We start from the raw sequence: 19685 nt of genomic DNA, 5'->3' as shown, positions 1-19685 counted from the left end.
TTTCTTTTTACGACAAGTATTATTAGCCACGACACATTGTTATTTAATTGTAATGGCAAAGAAAACTTAGACATGATCAAAGGGGTCAAGTGTTTCGTTAAACAAAAGGATCAGTGAAGTTAATTGGACAATCGCACCAAATCTTTTACCAACATCCATTTTTTTTAAAGGATTGCAGTCAGTTTCTATTCATGCCTTCACTACCATGCAAGCTCTTTTGCATTGTGTTAACAACAATGCAAGAACATGCATGAGTAATTTTTGCAACAAATTAATTAAACAAAGTGGCGGTATGCAGAGAATCAAGGGGGGGGGGGGGGGGGGGGCTGCACCTTGCACCTTTGGCATGGCGCGGCGGCATGCGTCACGAGCCTGCTGGCCGTCCAACTCCAAGAGCAACAAGCAAGGCGCCAAGCGGGAGCGGATTAGTTTACACGCCGCAACATTCCAAGGGTCACAAGCATGCAGGAGCGGAGGAGCACCACCGATTCCTCCCCGGGCCCCTTCGCAGCACATCGTCACACAAAAGGCCTTTGGGAATTGGGGGAGGAGTACATTGCCACCGGTAAACAACCACGTACCTGTACGAACCTGCTTCCAGAGGGCACTGTTACACATTCCACGGCGCTACCTGACCACAAAGTCACCACCCGCCATGGCCGCATCCACGGCAACTTGCAGAAAAGCTCTGCGACATGCTGCGAACTTTTGACATCACACGTATGTATGTTCATGCTCTCCAGTCTCCAGCAGGTTATAGTTGCAGAAGCAGAACCTGCACTGGCTTGGCCTCCATGCTGCCCATGCATGCATGCGTGCTGCTACAATGGAAGCTGCTGCATCCCTGCTGTCAACAGTCTCTCAGGCTCAGGCTCTCAGCTTAAGGTGGAATCGGATCTGATTCGTATGAAACTGAATTAGGATAGCATTTTTATCATATTTTAACTTGAATATGAATACAAACTCAGATGTTCTCGGATACGAACGTAAAACAGATACCTCATATTCTCATTCGGATATTTACTCGATTTAGAATATATTGTTTAGCTATTTTCTTTGTTGATCGTTTTAGAACAACAAAATCATTATACAAGTAGAAACTAATAAAGTATGAGAATACAATAAACATGTACAAAGATCGCTCGTCAAAAGTAGCATATTTATCAATAAATAAAAAAAATTATAGTTCAATAAATACATAAACAATCTATCAACGACATCGCTATTCTACATCTTAGGTATAGCTGTTATTTTGCACCCGGTTTGTCAAATTACTGAACCAATTGATAAAAAATTACTGAATCATGTGGAGTAAAAGGATATCAGTAATCGTGCACGATAGTTATTACTGAATTTTTAAATAATTAGTTACATGTAGTTTCATATATCTTCATTATCAGTATTTATCATTAAAAACATAGATATATATAGTTTTTTTTGAACGGAACTTTTACATAGTTTTAACGGAATACATCATTAATATTATTAAAATTTATATCATTAATCATTAGTCATTGAGATAATTTTTGTATAATTTTAGTAATGTACTATCATTACTAATATCAAATTATTATCATTCATCATTACTTATGAAAAGTTGGTTTAAATGGTTTCATATGGTACTTTATTCTTCACTGATATGGAGAGGTTGGATATTGTCAAATACTGAAATGGAGAGCTTGGATATTGTCAAATACAAATGTGGAATCAGATAGAGAAAATAGATGAAAATTAGATCCGGATATATCCACTCTAGTACCATATTAGTGTCGATACGAACATGGATATCCATATTGATATTTTAGTAGATACAAATATCCAATATTTTCGATATCCATGTTTACATTTCCATCTCTCTAGTCTCGGATTCTTGGTAATGGTGGTAGTTGCAGGACAGCAACCATGCATGAGGGTAAGCCACCGTGTCGGCGTGTGATTGGTCAGCAGCAGGTGACAATGACTCTACTGCTGGTGCTGTACAACACTGCACTGCAGAGAAGGAACCCGCATGGGGAGAAAAACGCAGACATGCAGATGCCGTGCAAGCGTTAGTACTGCGCCATGTAGGCGTTGCTGGTGCGATGTGGTAGAGACAGGGCGACGACACTATGGCCAGAGCAGGTGCTGCTGCTGCCTTAGCCTGCCAGTCAAATCCCCATCATCCCAGCTGGTACTAGGTAGTACTCCCTCCGTTTCAAATTACAAGTCATTCCAAGAATTTTGGAGTACTAGGTAGTACTCCCTCCGTTTCAAATTACAAGTCATTCCAAGAATTTTTTTGGAGTACTAGGTAGTACTCCCTCCGTTTCAAATTACAAGTCATTCCAAGAATTTTGGAGGATGAAAGTTTTTCAAATTTAACCAAAATTATATAACAAGATAATAATATTTATGATACCAATTAAGTATCATTAGATTCTTTGTTAGCTATATTTTCATAGTATACCTATTTGATGTCATAAATTTTTGTGTTTTTCTTTGTAATTTTGGTCAAATTTTGAAATGGTTTGACTCTCCAAGGTTCTTGGAATGACTTGTAATTTGGAACGGAGGGAGTACCCTAGTAAAACACAGTACCAATCATGTACAAGTACAGACAATCTTGCTGCTGCTACTGTTATCAACCGACGAACTGTATCTGGTGAACACTGGTAACGAGCTCAACAAAAATGAAAAGGAATCTCTGTAGCCACATGAGATCGTCATAAAGCCTACTTACTACTGAGACTCGTGAAGCATCAGTTTCAGGAAACAGCAGTGTCCGTGTAGGTGCAGACTGAAGATGCCAGACCTTCATCGTCCGTTCCATATGAATGCGAATGCAAGGTCATCAGTTCCCCGGCCAGGCATGGCCGCATCATGGGCGACGCCTCTGCTTTCTTGAATGGAATCCTCTCCCTGAAAGCTCCAACGGCGCGAGTTCCCTGGACGCAACGGCACCCGGATCATCATGAGGATGGAGCAGTATCAGATGGCGACGGGATCGTAGCAGTAGCTTCAAATAACTAGCGGCTACATACAAGCTCATCAGGTGTAGCCGTGTAGGCCATCTTGGGTGTTGGCTAATTGCTGGCCTGAGAGCCATGACATGACACAAACCATGGTCCATGGGACCTGCTGCAAAGGAAGGATGACCATGGAGAACTGAAATTCTGATGACACGCCGAGCCACGCACCAGCGATGCATCGGTCTGGAATTTGTCTGCCAATAAAACTGAATGTGCCTGAATTTCGAGTCGATCGGGAGCTTTAGAATGATCTAATCGATAGGCATTCAGCGTGGCAGTTCTGTCACGGTTACCTACGATCTCAATGGTAGATGCACATAGGCAGGACGAGACGAACTCTGCAGATGCATACAAAGGAATTGTCCTTCGGATGGATGGTGGCACGCAGACCCTGCCTCCTTGGCCATCCTCTCAAGTCTCAACGTCCGGCCAGAGGACGCAACGGAACGAACACCCGCATTTCCCGTGTCTCCAGCCTCTCAAGCCTTTTGGAACAAGACACGAACAATGACCAACTCCACGGCAGCTCGAATCCAAAGTCCAAACGCTCCAGCAAATTTCTTTCCGGACATTCCGCCACGAGACAGTCAATTTTCAAAATCTCAATGTCAATGGTTGTTTACTTGTTTTCAAGCTCAGATGACTAGCTTACATCAACAGCACCGTACCTTCAGCGCAGTATGATGCTCTCGACAGAAATGTAAAAGGAAAAGGTGTGAAGCTATTCAGTCCAACAGTTATACAACAATCTATAAGCAACCGATGCAAAACTGTTTTTATTATCTCTAGAAGCCTGAAGATGGGCGAGTTTCTGCAATAATGCTTGTACAGTCTAGTGCGTTCCCCTATTTCAACTTTGACAGGATCTCCTCGGAAGGAACCTCCAGTGTAGCTCCAGCATGTACGCTCTCAGGCTTCACAACTGGAAAGCCAATTATACAGGTTATGATAATAGACTGGACAGCTCCAAAGTAAAACAAAAGGTAAAAGGACAGCAAATGTAAACATGAAAGCGACAAAACTTTTCTATTTACATCAAAAAATTAGAGCTCTACACCATTCCAATACAATCAGATCTAGTTTTCAAGGACGGACATTAAATATAATCAGGCGTTATTTCAGCAGACAGCACAAACTGAAAGAAATTGAAAGACTGCTTTAGCATACAATAAAGCTGTCTGTGATAGAGTTCTCCTCTAGAAAAGCTAATTCTACACCGATTCTGATACAAGACCAGGTTTTCATTATTGGTCCCCCCCCCCCCCCCCCCCCCCCCCCCCCGCGGTGGGCATGAGGTGTAGCCTGGACCACCTGGGATCAGATACAACAAGCGTGTATAGGGCAAAATAGGGCAAAGGAATACGATGCTTCACGTATATCCATCAATAGATCTTGTACTGTTCATCTTCAATACTTAGTGCACCTACTGCATATTTGGAGACCAGCGTGACAACTCCAAACTGACACCCACACATTGGTGACATAAAATTTACAGTATCCCATTTGCCACAAGAATAAATAGTATACTCATTGGAAAAAGAAGTGAGTTGTATTTAGGGTAGACAGGCCAACACTAGATTGAAAAACTTGATCTGCTTTTACTCATATATCTTTATATTATTTCAGACAATAAAAAAATGATTAGAAGCTCAAAGTCCTTGCTAAACTCCCCAAAGTATTGCACGAGTCCAGGTAAGCCCTAGAGCAAATTGTTTGGGACATTTAAATCCCTTCCATACTGGGTCACTTTGCATTGAATGGATTTTTCCTAACAAAATGAATGTTCAAAGTTCATAAAACATCAAAAAGTTTCAAATACATAGGCATCTTTGTTCAAATATGCAAGCGTGTTCCCTGCACTAACTAATTTTCAAGGATAATAAAACTAGTCAAATCTTCTACCTTGAGATATACAAAATTTATAGTATAGAAAGTATTTATCCTATTCAAGGAATCAAATAATTATCAATTCATTATGCACATCATGTATATTGTATAGAATAACTGTAATAGAGCTGACACTCTGATCTTCAGCTATGAACACAATGTTTCTCTGCTCCACATAACTATTGTAGTTTTGCTATGCTTCAGTGTTCAACAAAGCAACTCAATAAATAAGTTCTCTATAAATGTTATTGGCGAGTTATCAGCCACTAAATGGATCTCTTCATTTGCCAATGAAAACCCTATTTCCTCTTTTCCTCTGTGGGACAAAATCTTCCAATATAACAAGATATATGCAAAAATGGGATTGGGTTCTACTGGGAAAGAAAAAAAAACTTATGTTATTGTGTGGGTATCCTGGTAGTGACATTTTTATTAGGAAGATGAAAAGGGTACCTCAAACAATTATGTGACAAAATGCCCTAGAAAATGCTGAATTACTTGAACTTTTAAATTAAGACTAGTGACACGTTTTAAATCGCAAAAAAGGTCTGCAAGAATCCTTTCCAGGGAAACTTTCATTAAGCCAATTGTTACATTTTGCACATCAAAGCCCAAAGGATATATGCTCTCACTGGTTACTTGTTGGTTGGTGAATTAGTTTGTGCATGGTGTTTCCATGGCACCTGTCCACTCACTTTAGATCAACAGTTGGGGAGTCACTAATTACATCATTCAAGAATCAGTTCAAGAGCATATAAGGAAATGATCCGTCTGTACTTTCCCACCCACATACAGCTTATGCAGCAGTTGGTGAGTAGCGAGTATCTTAGCTACTCAGATCATGATCTGCCACGTGTATGATAACTGCAATAGTTCATGCACATCAACAGTTTCTCACACAGCAATACAGCCGTTGTTGCGTATGAGAAGCTGCTGACCAGCTGTACTCTGTTTGAAGGACAGGATTAACAGGCAACACAGACTTTGACACATGTAATATGAAAGATATTGGATTTGTGTGGAATAACAGATTGATTATTGAGAGATACATGGAGGTTACATATATAGGGAGAGGAGATCTTGAGGCTAAAGGAAACCCATAATCAAGAATTCAAGATCTCCTAGGACTCTAACCTACCGTACCTCTACAATATCATCTAGGGCCGGCCGGCAAACATGCCACGCTCAGGCCCAATTACATGGGCTGGCCGGCTAACATGCCAGGCGCAAGACCCTAACCACACATATACATCAACTGTCTAACACGCCCCCACAGTCGAAGCATCGGGTGACCGAATGTTTAGACTGGATCGAAACTCCGTAAAGACTGACGTAGGCAGTCCCTTGGTGAAGATGTCGGCGAACTACGACGTGGTCGGCACATGAAGAACACGGACATCTCCAAGAGCAACGCGCTCCCGGACGAAGTGAAGATCAATCTCCACATGCTTGGTGCGCTAATGCTGAACAGGGTTCGAGGACATGTAGACGGCACTGATGTTATCACAATACACCAAGGTTGTCTTGTGCAATGGCGAGTGCAGCTCAGACAAGAGTTGGCGTAACCAAGTAACTTCTGCAACGGCATTGGCAATGGCTCGGTATTCGGCCTCAGCACTGGAGCGAGAGACGGTGTTCTGTCGCTTGGACGACCAGGAGATCAGATTGTCACCAAGAAATACTGCATAGCCAGAAGTTGATCTGCGAGTATCCGAACAACCAGCCCAATCAGCATCAGAATAAACTACCAAGTCAGACTGAGCACAAGGACGTAACAAGAGTCCAAGATCCAAAGTGCCACGAACATAGCGCAGAATACGCTTAAGAGCGGCCAGGTGGGGCTCCCATGGATCATGCATATGGAGGCAAACTTGCTGAACGGCATAGGAGATATCTGGCCGAGTGAAGGTGAGCCACTGGAGAGCTCCGACTAAGCTGCGAAAATCAATGGGATCTGAAACTGGAGCACCGTCATCAACAGAGAGCTTGGGGTTCAGATCCACTGGTGTTGAGCAGGGCTTACAGTCTACCATGCCAGCCCACTCAAGGATCTCAATCATATACTGCCGATGGGAGAGGAGAAGACCAGAGTCTTGCTGCTGAACCTGCATTCCAAGGAAGTGATGAAGGGGCACGAGATCCTTCATAGAGAATTCCTGTTGGAGAGCTGTAATGGTGCGGCGCAGAAGACCAAGAGATGAAGCTGTCAAGACAATATCATCCACATACAGCAGCAGATAGACGACATCCGCGCCATGGTGATAGATGAACAATGAAGTGTCAGACTTAGCTTCAACAAAACCCAGCTGTAGAAGATGAGAGGCAAATCGGCTGAACCAAGCGCGTGGTGCCTGTTTGAGTCCGTATAGTGAGCGATTGAGCTTGCAAACATAGTCCGGGTGAGCAGGGTCCTCGAAACCAGATGGCTGAACACAAAAGACTGTCTCCGACAGATTGCCTTGCAAGAACGCATTATTCACGTCGAGCTGATGAATGGGCCAGGAGCGTGAAAGAGCAAGAGATAACACTGTCCGAACTGTAGCAGGCTTGACCACCGGGCTGAAAGTTTCATCAAAATCAATACCAGGGCGTTGAGTGAAGCCACGTAGAACCCAGCGAGCCTTGTAGCGCTCAAGAGACCCATCAGACTTGAATTTATGCTTGAATACCCACTTGCTAGTGACCACATTTGAACCTGGTGGCTGAGGAACGTTATCCCAAGTATGGTTGGACATAAGGGCACCGAACTCAGCCTCCATAGCAGCACGCCAATCTGGATTGGCAAGGGCGGCGCGATATGTCCGAGGAACCGGGGACAAAGTCACAGTCTGGTAGAGTGCCGGCAAGCGGAAGCCGCGCTTCGCCCGAGTGACCATACCATGTTGATTGGTCACGGGTGGAATCCGAATAGCGCCGACAGGGAGCTGAGCTGGGAAAGTCTGAGGAAGCACCGGAGCAAGAGATACTGCCAGAGCAGGGGGTGCGGCGCGCCGGGAGCATACTGCATGGCCAAAACGTCCCAAGGCCGCGTGTGGCGCAGGTGCAGGGGACAACGCGGCCGCGCGTGGCGCGGGTGAAGCAGACGTCGATGCCGCGCGTGGCGCAGCGGCTGGAGACGATGTGGCCGCGCATGGCGCGGGTGAAACTGGCGTCGGGGCCGCGCGTGGCGCAGTGGCTGGAGAAGACGGCGTGGCCGCGCGTGGCGCCGCGGCTGGAGAAGACGACGTGGCCGCGCATGGCGCGGGAGGAAGATGGCGCCGTGGAGGCCGCGCGTGGCGCGGCGGCTGTCGAGGACACCGAGGCCGCGGGTGGGGCGGCAGAAGAACCTGCAGGCATCAAACTGGTGGCCGGCGGGAAGGGAAGTACCACCGGATGAGCAGATTCTTCCAAAAAATCAAAGTCCGTTAGTGTAGGTGAAGAGGACTCAGCAAATGGAAAGGAAGACTCCTCAAAGAGCACATGACGGGAGATGATGGTCCGATTAGTGTGTCGATCAAGGCAAAGGTACCCCTTGTGGTAAGGAGAGTATCCGAGAAAGACACAGAGAGCGGATCTAGGAGAAAGCTTATTGGCGGCTGTGGCTGAGAGGTTGGGGTAGCACTTACACCCAAAGACGCGCATGTGGTCATATGATGGTGGTGTACCGAAGAGGGTAAGGTGTGGTGTAGAAAAATTGAGCGTCTTGGTGGGCAGGATGTTCAGCAAGTACGTGGCGGTGGTGAGCGCTGCAGCCCAGTAGCGAGGGGGAACGCTAGCCTGGAACAGAAGGGAGCGAACAGTGTTATTGACAGTGCGAATAATCCGTTCAGCTTTACCATTCTGAGGCGAAGTATAGGGACAGGACATGCGCAGGCGAACACCATTGGCCAAGAAGAAGACGCGAGAGCTGGAGTTGTCAAACTCCCTGCCATTGTCACACTGTATACCCTGTACAGTAACACCAAACTGTGTGCGCACATAAGCAAAAAGTCAGACAAGGTAGAAAAAGTGTCGGACTTTAGGCGCAGGGGAAAGGTCCAAAGATAGTGTGAGAAATCATCAAGCACCACAAGATAATATTTATGACCCGAAACACTTGTTATTGGGGACGTCCAAAGATCACAATGGATCAACTTGAAAGGGCGCGAGGCGCGAGATGTTGACATGTGAAAGGGAAGACGCACATGACGACCGAGCTGACAAGCGTGGCATAAAGAATTACTAGTGTGTTTGTTACATCGAATAGCAGAAGAGTGCACAAGGCGAGCCAAAACTTCATGACCAGGATGGCCAAGACGCTGATGCCAAAGTGAAGAGGTGGTGGATGCCAGCAGGGCGGATGCGGGGAGCCGCAATGGGTAGAGAGGTCCAGAGCTCACACCTGATGATCTCGCTCCGAGTGGGAAGATCCTTCACAGAACAACCGAAAGGGTCAAATTCCACAGAACAGTTATTGTCGGTGGTGAATTGGCGAACGGAAATAAGATTCTTAATAAGATCAGGAGAGACCAAGACATTATTAAGATGAAGCTTATGAGGAAGGACCGTGTTGCCAATGGCGGTGACAGGCAAAAGATTCCCGTTACCGACAATAATGGATGAAGAAGAATGACCGGAAGGAGCGAAGGAGGTCGAGAGTATACCAGCATCGGATGCCATGTTACTGGTAGCACTAGTATCAAAATACCAGTCTTGTTGCGGCGGCTGATGAAGCGTCATGGTCTGGAAGTTGGCCGCCAAGTTTTGCTGATCCCATCCTTGGGCCAAGGCGGGGTGGACGATGGGACTGACAAGAGGCGGGACGCCCCACTGACCGGGAGGCCCGGCGAGGTAGGCCTGCTGCTGCTGCTGTGGAGGCAGAGGAGGACGAGGTGGTGTCGGGGCCCGCAGACCTGGCCACATGTATATGGTGCCGGTCCACGGGTTGTAGTAGCTGGTCCCCGAGGGAGGCTGTCCAGGCGCAGAACCCCCAGAGGCACCCTGAGAGCCACCGGAAGAGGAGATGTTGCCGCTGTCCTTGTTGTAGCGCTTGCCGCGCTGCTGGAAGCCGCCCCCGGAGCCAGAGGAGGGGGTCTGCTGCTGCTATTGGGCGGGCTTGGCCGATGATTTGGAGCCACCGGAACCGCCGCCGGAGGTGCCAGAGCCACCGCCAGAGAGAGCAGCAAGAGCTGCAGCCAGAGGTGCCTTCGCCATGGTGAGTTCCTCGAGTTGCAGGTCATCCCGACCTTGGATGAACTTGGGAAGAGTGGTGCGCCATAGGTGAAGACCGATGGCGCTGAAGCGCTCGTTCAGCCCGCGAATGATGTTGAGGACGAGAGTGTCCTCCGTGATAGGCTGGCCAAGGTCCCTGAGGTCCTCAGCCATGCGCTTGAAGCGGCGGCAGTAGTCTACGACGGACAGGTCGCCCTGAGAGAAGGCGCGGAACTCCTGGTCGGCGTAGAGGGCGCGCGTGGTGCGGTTGCCGAGGAACTGCGACTCAATGGCGAGCCAGATCGCACGAGCAGAGGCGCCACGCTCGGAGACAGTGCCGGCGAGGTCGTCGGAGATGGCGCCGAGCAGCCAGGTGCGGACGACGCAGTTCATCCGCACCCAGGAAGGAGAGGCAGGCGCAACGTCGTCGGAGAGGACATGGCGTTCTAGGGAGTACTTGCCGAGGACGTCGAGGAAGGACTGCTTCCAGCGACCGTAGAAGGTAGAGTTGATGTCGAGGACGAGAGGGACCAGAGAACGGATGTTCTGGACCGCCACGGCTTGCGCATGGAGGTTGAGGAGGACTGAAGCCTCCTGTTGAAGCAGCGCCTTGTGGAGGTGAAAGTCGCCGGCGTCGGAGGATTCATCATCCTGGTCATCCTCGGCGCCAGGAGGCTGGGCCGCGGCCCGCTCCTTGGCGGCTTGGAGACGCGCGAGAGCGGCGTCGATCTCCTCCTGGACGGCGGCGGCCTCGCGATCCGCCTCCTCGGCACGGAGCAGCGCATCCGCGCGGAGTTTGGCGATGCGCGCGCGCTCGGCGTCGTCCTCGGCGCTGGGAGAAACGGCCCCGTCAGGGGGCGGGGTCTTGCCGGAGACGTCGACGATGATTGAGTCCGGCATGGTGAGGGCGCGCTGAGAGCAGCACCGACGTAGGGGAAGACGGCGAGCTAGGAGCAGCGCCCGAGGCGGCGCGCTGAGAGCAGCGCCGAGGGGAAGGCGCGCTGGAAGCCGCGCCGAAGGGGAGGGCGCGCTGGGAGCAGCGCCGGCAGCGGAAAGAAAAACCTAAACTCGTGATACCATGAAAGAGATTGGATTTGTGTGGAATAACAGATTGATTATTGAGAGATACATGGAGGTTACATATATAGGGAGAGGAGATCTTGAGGCTAAAGGAAACCCATAATCAAGATCTCCTAGGACTCTAACCTACCGTATCTCTACAATATCATCTAGGGCCGGCTGGCAAACATGCCACGCTCAGGCCCAATTACATGGGCTGGCCGGCTAACAAGCCAGGCGCAAGACCCTAACCACACATATACATCAACTGTCTAACATAATACAAACACAGAGCAAAGTAAGATAGAGTTGGTTATTGAAAACACTCCATACTTGGGGTCAGTTCACGGCTTCCACATAACAAGGTATACCTACAAAGGTAACTCACTGAATTGCTTGATCATGTTTTTTCAGTGCCAATTTTATGCTTCATTGCAATTTATCTAACTCATAATAGTATTAAGCTGAAGCACAATTATAAAAAAAATGACCAAGCTTAAGCACCTTAAGCTTTCTTCTTTTGCAAAGTGACACAAGTCAAGCCTTTTACAAAAGCAAAGTCACAACTGTCCGTTACATCTTTATGTCTATGTCATTTCACACTCCGTAGCTTAGCTCTAAACATGCCAAATTACTTAGGAGTTAGGCCAAAGATTATGTTTCCCCTGGGATTGGTGTTTACTGTTCAGATTAAGCTAAAAACTGTGTTGAATTGGAGACATGGTTAAGGTTATGTAAACAACACGTAAGTTCAAATCTAGCACAAATGAAATTTACTGGCCCGAACTGAACCAATTCAGAATATGGCATAGGGAACTTCAATCTAGTCAATGGAGCCACCCATGTATTGTGAGTGAAATACTGGACTACTGTAATGCAGGCAATACATATAGAGTTGTCAGAGTTCAGCAACTACTCAAGGAGCTAGGCTTCTGTTTTGTGTCGGTTCAGTGAAAGTTGCAACAGGCACAACAAAATTTGCATAAAACAGGACCAAGCCTGTTTGTGCTCAAATACCGAGCAACCCCTAATCCGAGAATCTCTACTCAAGATTCATTACATACCATGGTAAGAGTGCCAGCGCATTTCAAAAATGGGAAGTCATGGCACTCTCCTTTTTAACAATTTTGCTAATACGTCAAAAGTTGTATGAAGTCACCAAAGGATCTACGCTTCTGGATTTTGTGTGGGGGTAGTGAAAGTTTCTGTATGAAAGTTGCAACAAACACGACAAAATTTGTGTAAATTACAACCAGCTAATCTCGTTTGTGCTCTAATACCTCTAGCAATTCCTAATCTGAGAGGCCAACACTCTTGTGGTGTAATGATAAGCTCCCAAGTTGAGAGACAACAACAAGGGTTCAAATCCTGGTGGCACCCCAAAATCCCCTCACCGGCAACCCTAAAAAATAGTGGCAGGGTGCTGGCCTGTGGCACCTGTGGTTGGTTGGGGCCATCATACCAGAGGGTAGTTGCAGTCATCGACTCAGTGGCTCGTGGTCGGCCCAGGTTACGGTAACACCCTATATGGTGAAGCCGTGGTTCAGGGGTTTTCTCGGCTGGCTTGGCTATGGTTTCTTCTCAGTTGCAATGCCGCACGGGCAGTCTTTCCCCCGCCGATCGAGCGTTTTACTTTTAATCCTAATCTAAGAGTCTCTACTCGAGATTCATACATCCCAAATCTCATCCCACAGTGAAGTGCAAAAATAGCAAGTTCAATAGGCACTATCCTCGTTAACAATTTGGCTCCTTGAAGCCTTAAAAGTTTAGTAAGCTCACGAGTGTTATAGAAACCATTCTGCAGACATAAGAATTGCTGTAATTCATCAAGATAAATGCAGTAGATTATCTTGTATACTAACTAGCGTAAATATCCACGGACTTAAACATCACCCTCCTGCTCCAGGTACTCATAACCAAACGCCAATTTTCCGAATCAATCGAACCCTAGTCCCTAGATCACGATCAGCTAGAGCGGGGGAGGCGTGGTGAGCAGTATCGAATCGTACCGAAGGACCCGGAGGGCGCGCGTGTGGCCTGAACTATCATGTGCGTGATGAAGTGCGCGGCCTCGCGGGCGTCGGCGAGGGCGCGCGCCGCCTCGTCGGAGGCCGGGGCGAGGCCGCGGTGGTCCTCGAAGCGGCGCCGGATCTCCACCGCCGACTCCTGCAGCATCAGCTTGTCGCCCGCGAAAGTCCGCCGCGCCGCCCGCAGCACCGCCCGGTAGGCAGCTAGCCCTTCCGCCGCTGCCGCCATTTTTCGCGAGCAGAGACCGTCTGGGAGCCTGGGCCGCCGCTGTCTGGTGTCGTGATGGTAGGCGGCTTCTTGGAACACCCATGCCGACTAGTACTGCCTGAATAAGGACTTTTTTCCACTCCAACAAAAAAGAATAAGGACTTTATTTTGCGACTTACCTGAATGAGGACTTTCCTGCAACATTATACTTTTTTAACTAATTCTAGGCCGTGTTTGGTTGAGCGTGAAAAAAATTTCGCGAAAACTTTTCGCAGCTTTGACCACTAATCAGAGCTTCTAAATGAAGTCTAATTACAAAAGCACCTACACAACCATGGTACTGTAGCCGTTACTGTATCTAATGAGACATTTGGTCGTACGATTAGAGGAGATTAAAGTATGGTTACTGTAGCATTACTTTATCTAATCATGAATTAATTATACTCATTAGATTCGGCTCGCAAATTTACACCTATATGTGAAAAGGTTTTGCAAATAAACTTTTATGCATAAAAGATTCCTTAAAAAAAATATCGCGAAAAACATGGCCTAAAAAGGACATTTGCAAAAGTGAAAAAATATAACTTCAAGGAGAAAATTAAGATATGTCACTTATATTGAGCATCAAATCAAAGTATAATGTAATATTGCTCATGTTTCATTGTTCGAAAAAAATATATTGCTCATGTTACTGTGTTAACATAAACAAACGGTGGCATGGTATTAAAGATATTTGCAAGTAAACATAGCCAAATGCACATCCATATCAATTCTACCATTATACATTAAGTTGAATGTCGGAGTAATACCGATTATTCGAGAATATAAAGAGCTAGAGTAATTGCTCCCCTAAGCTTTCATAGTTTCATGGTGAGGCGATGAGCAATAGCCAATATATGTAGATAAACTATCTCCGATGATGTCAAATCTAACGCCATGTTTGGTTGCACAAACCAAAATTCCAACTTTTTTTTCGACACCTGCATAGAGACTTAAATCTAGACGAAATAAAAAACGCATTGCGACTGCTGTCTGTAAATGACGAGACGAATCTAATGAACCTAATTAGGTTGTAATTAGATGCTAAATTGCTACAGTAATGCTACAGTAAATAACCTCTAATGCCGGATTAATTAGGCTCATTAGATTCGTCGCGCGATTTACAGACGAGTTCTGTAATTATTTTTGTGATTAATCTATATTTAGTACTTCAAATATAGAAAGATGTCTTTTTAAAAATTTTACGCAGCGCAACCAAACACGACCTAAGGCTCGATATCAAGCCAGCTCAGCTCGGCTCGTCTCGAGCTGGTCGGGTGCGAACGGCCATGCGCCTGTGCCGAGCCGGAGGGGAGGGTGGGGAGATGGGCACCGAGCGGCTGTGCAGCGGCCAGGGGCAGGACCACGGGGCCAGGGGCATCACGGGAGGGAGATGAGGGGGGTGACAGACCGAGAGACTGAGAGAGACCTAGAGAAAGCTAAGACCCAGAGATTGAGCTCGTTTGGGGTTGCGAGCAGCTCGAGCTGGCTCGTTAATGTGCCGAGCTAAATACTTGGCTCAGCTTGCTAATATTTTCTAACGAGTCAAGTTGAGCCGAGCCACTAACAAGCCGAGTCGAGCGAGCTACCGAGCCACGAGTTTTTCGTCCAGCCTTAGTCAAATCCTACTAGCATTTGATTGGTGTGATACAGCATTTGATGGTAGGAGGCTTGAGCCTCAACCAAAGCGTCTTTGGTTCCGCACATGAGCTTAACCGGCCGACTGTTCGGTGATCTAGATACGCAAATGACAGTTCACGGACGCGTGTGAAGCTACCAATCGAGATAAGTATTCCACGTTTCCATTTGCCTTTAAAAGGGTTTGCTCTACTGTTAAGTGGAGGCACCCATGATGGTGGTTTTCCAATCACAGATATCTGGACAAGAATTCACATCCATTGGAAAGTTCAGCATCTGGAGGCAAGTGCCAGGCGGTAACTGATTCAGACGAATATTTTGGGCTGCATCATCAGCAGGAACACACGCACAGCGGAACTTCAATCAGCTGATCGCCTGCCACCGTATCTCTCCATGTACTGAAGAAGGCATGTATGCCCTGGCTTACTGCTTCACGACTCGTGTAAATCGCACGAACATATAGCAGTAGAAAATTATTATAAGAACATGTAGCACCATTTTCCAGGTATCGGCTTTGTGTCGTCTCACAAACAGATGGACTAGAAACCATACAGCTCCTTTTTTATCAAAAAGATTGCCGTGCTACGCCTGCATCATCCGACAAAGGTGCAAGAAAACAAGACCTGTGTGAGACATATCCCAGAGACAGAGAGGGACCAAACTTTAGTTAAGTTACTTGACATAATATCAACTGAACAGATCAATCAACCTCTCCGTGAAATGGCAATCACACAAACAAGTTGCGTAATGATATAGAGGAACTATTAGATCAAATGAACTTCAACTGCTCAGGTTTTAAAACTGTTGCACCTAGTCTACATCAGCTCAGCATTATGCCTCATAGAATCTAGGCAGTCAAAGCAACCAGCCTGAGCTCTACTCAAACACTATTTTGTACAATTGTGCTACTCTTTCCCTAAGAGTTGAAACAGCATAATAAAAACCAACAGGTAGCTTACCTTCTGTACAAGTCCTGGCTATACTCAGAAATATTTCTGAGAAAACTCAGAAATATTTACTTTGATTTACAAATGAGAACACACGTCAACTACCTTATTTGAATTGTGTTCAGAAAAAAATAATGGATATTACCTGTGAAGACGAGTGATATTCTTCCAAGAATGAAAATGAGAGACCAAACTAATCACATATGCACAATTTACGCTACAGATAGGTTCCTTAGCCTGTCACAGTTAGGGGTAGGGTAGTCCTTAGCCCATTGACGCCGTTGACGTTCCACATGGCAATATCTTCCAAGCAGATTCTTATAGTCCTTAAAAACATACTGCTCAAGAATCTCTCTAGATTGACTCCCCTGTGGAAACTTCTGATCAAAATCTTGTTTGCTGACAAAGTATTCCACCCCATGCTTTTGAGTGACCTTTGATATGGGGAAGTAATATGTCTTCTGCAGGGAATACTCAGGCCTCTGCACTGGAATGAATGCAAGTGAAACAATAATCAATACTACTGCAAGGTGCATTAACACTGTTAGGTTTATGCCAGAACCACCCTGGACTGTATGCTCCCTTCTCTGTTGCTGTTGCCTAACTGTTCCCCTTGCTCTGTAGGTATTCTGGGCACGAAACAAATTATCATGGGTGCCATAAAAGAAGGACCTGAATATCTCATCTGGATCAAAATCTTCTTCGTAGTTATAGAAGCCACTTCTTGCTTGCGTCCTCCGCCTGGCCATTCCCCGCCTCATGGCATTGGGATATTGCTCATTAAACTCATGGTCCTCAATGGTTCCTGTCTGGTCATAAGTCTTCCGCGACTGATCATTGCTTAGGCACTTGAACGCCTTGCTTACTAACTTGAACGCATCCTCTGCCCCAGGAGCCTTATTCTTGTCAGGATGAACCTTCAGTGATAATCTCCTGTAGGCCTTCCTAATTTCCTCCACAGAGCATCTCCTCTCTACTCCAAGAACTGCATAATAATCCTTCTTTTTCCTGATATCTTGAACCACTCTAATATTCTCCTCAGTGTAGACCTGATCAGCATTAACATGACCAACTGATTCTTTTGGTGTTTTGGGGTTTTCACAAGCTTGGCCTCTTCCTGTTTTGCCGTGGCAAGTAGCACCGTTCAGGATGTCAGACTTCTCAGCTGGGCTCAACAAATCAAGTGGAACACTAGGGTCCAATCTTTGAGCAATTCTGACTAATTTTTCTGCACGCTGCCTATCCCCAGATGTGAATGCAGATTTTGCAAGCTTGATAGATCTCAAGGCTTCATCCTTGTTCCCATCCATGAGCCCAATCAGCTCTGGATAAAATTGATGAAAATGCCCACCTAATTATTACCTGTGAAACAAGAATGCAATTTTTTAGGGCAGTTGAAAGATGTATAAAATGTTCCAAGCATTAACAAAACAAATTATCATCTAATAACAGTTAACTGCAAAAAATCCACTAATTGCAATGAGACGAACTGATATCTAAATCTCAGCCCCGAAATTCAGTAGACACAAACAAGTGACCAGGCTAAAAATACAAAATCATTATAGTGCTAAAACAACTCCGCCTATGCTGACTGGAAGACTCTCTCTCTCCTGAGTCGTCTCAGCATAGCCGGTCCCAAGCCCGGGTAAAGGAGGAGGGTTGCGTTAGGTTTTGGCAAACCAGCATAAAAAATAGCCACTCTAATGGATTTGAAACCCATTATAGTGCTAAAACAAAAACTGGCAGATCTTCTACAACAGGCCAATAGCAGATAGTCATCTGAGTTATGTATGATCTAACAAAATAGAGGGCGCCACTGATGAATTCAGGAATACACCAATGGACATGTCCTGGGCTCATGAATAAACCAACAGACAAAGACCAAATGCATTTATCAAGTGGTTCAGTAGCAATAAAGTATTTTTTTCCCTTGAAAAAGGAAAACCTGCTTATTTTGAAAGAGCCAAGTAAATCATTAGGCAAATTACAAGCGTACAAGTCTTAAGCCAACAAGAAATAGAAAAATTAGCGGAATGTATCAAGCAAGCAAATAAGGATGAAAAATAAATTCTCAGCCATCATCAGGGGGAAAAAAGAAGGTACATTTACGCCTCCAATTCTCCACGAACTACCACTGTACCACATGGATTTATGAGGACTACATATCCAACTAGTGAATATCTGCGCCAACCACGACTACCAATCACGCACACAAACAACGCATCCACAGTTTTGCTACCTAGAATTAACCTCAAAATTTCATTCCCACGCGTGACCCTGACCTACACCAACCAGCCATCGACTCGTCAATCAGCATCATCTAACTGTACCAGTACCTAAGCAAACAAGAAACAGGCGGTACTAGCCATCCTCTCAAACCTAAACAGCACGATCTGACCGCTATCATGGAGAGATCTCCAAAGTCTCACCGAGAGGAACAGAGTGCGGTGACCGAATCCAAGCGAAAACTAGCAAATTCAAGGCTGATTTGGGAGCGCTCGATCGGAGGAGCTTACCGGAAGAGAGAGAGAGAGGCTACGCGAGGAAGACCAGGCAGCCACCACCGGAGAGGTGAAGGAAGATGTCGGAGACGGCACGGCGATGGGGCTGCACTTTTCGGCTGAGCCCCTCAGCTTTTCCATATCTCACGCCCTTGACTTCGGTAGGCTGGTATCAGTTTTGGTTACAGCCGGGCCCGGCCTGGGCCGGACCAGGACCAGGCCCAACCCGAAAGAGCTTGACAAATGAACCTCAAAGCAAAATATCCACTCTGGCTGTCTGCCCGTCGGTATAGATTTCCATTCGGCTTTCTAGCGCCAGGAGGTCCGATTAGAACATTTTTATGAGACCCTCCGTTGTAAACATGAAAACAAGTTATATGCAACAACTGCTACCAAAAAGCATTAATCGCGGCGGTCATTTCTTATTAACTGAGACGGCTAAAAAAACCATCTCAAAAAATCTATTAACCGAGACGGTCATCATTAAAATGGCTGCCTAAGTTAAACCCTAACCCTATTTTCAAAGACGGACTATTTCTAAAGAACCATCTCGGTTAATAGACCGAGCCCAATAAAAACCTATGCGAGCTAGTGGTGGACTGTCCGCTCTTAGGGTGCGGACCGTCCACGAGATCAAACATCCGAACTTACACTAAAAAGGTTCGGACGTCTGATCTCGCGGATGGTCCGCCCCTAGGAGCGGATGCTCTGCCATATATCTTTTGACCGAGGCGCTATAAATCCGCGCTCCGCCCGCCTGTCGCATTCAAACTCTCTCTCTCTCCCTCCCTCCCTCTCTCTCCATCCATCCCTCCCCTCCTGCGCGGGGCCGGATCCGGCGGTAGACGCAGCGGCGGCGGCACGGCTCCCTACCCTCCCTTTGCGGCCACAGCAAGGCGGAGGCGAGGCGGTGGGGCGGGTTCGGCGGCTCGGCGACGCGGCGGTGTGGATCTGGCGCAAGCGAGGTTTTTTCCCCGGTATGCCCTCACCTCTCGTTTCTCGGATTCTTCGCTCACCCCTCTTTCTCTCTCAGATCTGGCGTTAATGGCAGCGACGGCGGGACACAGCAGCGGATCTGGCTAAGCGGGTCCCCATGGGGCCAGATCCGGCCAGGGCCCTATGGCGACGACGCGAGCGGGACGCAGCGGCGCGAGCGGGACACGGCGACGGCGGCTGATGGGCTCGGCAGACTTTTCCTTTTT

At 46.9% G+C, this 19685-nt stretch overlaps 2 protein-coding genes across 4 annotated transcripts; both read right to left on the bottom strand.

Annotated features, from left to right (window-relative positions):
• Positions 1–3551: 3551 nt before the first annotated feature.
• LOC120665730 (mitochondrial zinc maintenance protein 1, mitochondrial-like) lies at positions 3552–13458 on the bottom strand. Its single transcript, XM_039945391.1, has 2 exons — positions 13133–13458; positions 3552–3930 (listed from the first exon to the last, which is right to left on the bottom strand). The coding sequence occupies exons 1-2, from the start codon at positions 13377–13379 to the stop codon at positions 3854–3856; spliced, it is 324 nt and encodes a 107-aa protein (XP_039801325.1). The 5' UTR covers positions 13380–13458; the 3' UTR covers positions 3552–3853.
• Positions 13459–15179: 1721 nt separating this feature from the next.
• Positions 15180–18659, bottom strand: LOC120665729 (chaperone protein dnaJ 49-like). Of its 3 annotated transcripts, XR_005671300.1 has the most exons (3): positions 18499–18648; positions 16128–17344; positions 15180–15623 (listed from the first exon to the last, which is right to left on the bottom strand). XR_005671300.1 is itself a non-coding variant. In XM_039945389.1 (2 exons), the coding sequence occupies exon 2, from the start codon at positions 17290–17292 to the stop codon at positions 16195–16197; it is 1098 nt and encodes a 365-aa protein (XP_039801323.1). In that variant the 5' UTR covers positions 17293–17344; positions 18533–18659; the 3' UTR covers positions 15781–16194. The 3 variants fall into 3 exon arrangements, 2 of the variants coding, with proteins under 2 accessions (XP_039801323.1, XP_039801324.1); XM_039945389.1 differs by lacking the exon at positions 15180–15623 and having other exon boundaries at positions 15781–17344; positions 18533–18659; XM_039945390.1 differs by lacking the exons at positions 15180–15623; positions 18499–18648 and adding an exon at positions 18412–18435 and having other exon boundaries at positions 15781–17344.
• Between the last annotated feature and the right edge of the window lie 1026 nt (positions 18660–19685).

The sequence above is a fragment of the Panicum virgatum genome, chromosome 3N (genome assembly GCF_016808335.1).
Source record: "Panicum virgatum strain AP13 chromosome 3N, P.virgatum_v5, whole genome shotgun sequence".
Lineage (NCBI taxonomy): Eukaryota > Viridiplantae > Streptophyta > Magnoliopsida > Poales > Poaceae > Panicum > Panicum virgatum.
Note: the sequence above shows the minus strand (reverse complement) of the source record. Positions and strands in the feature narration are given on the sequence as shown.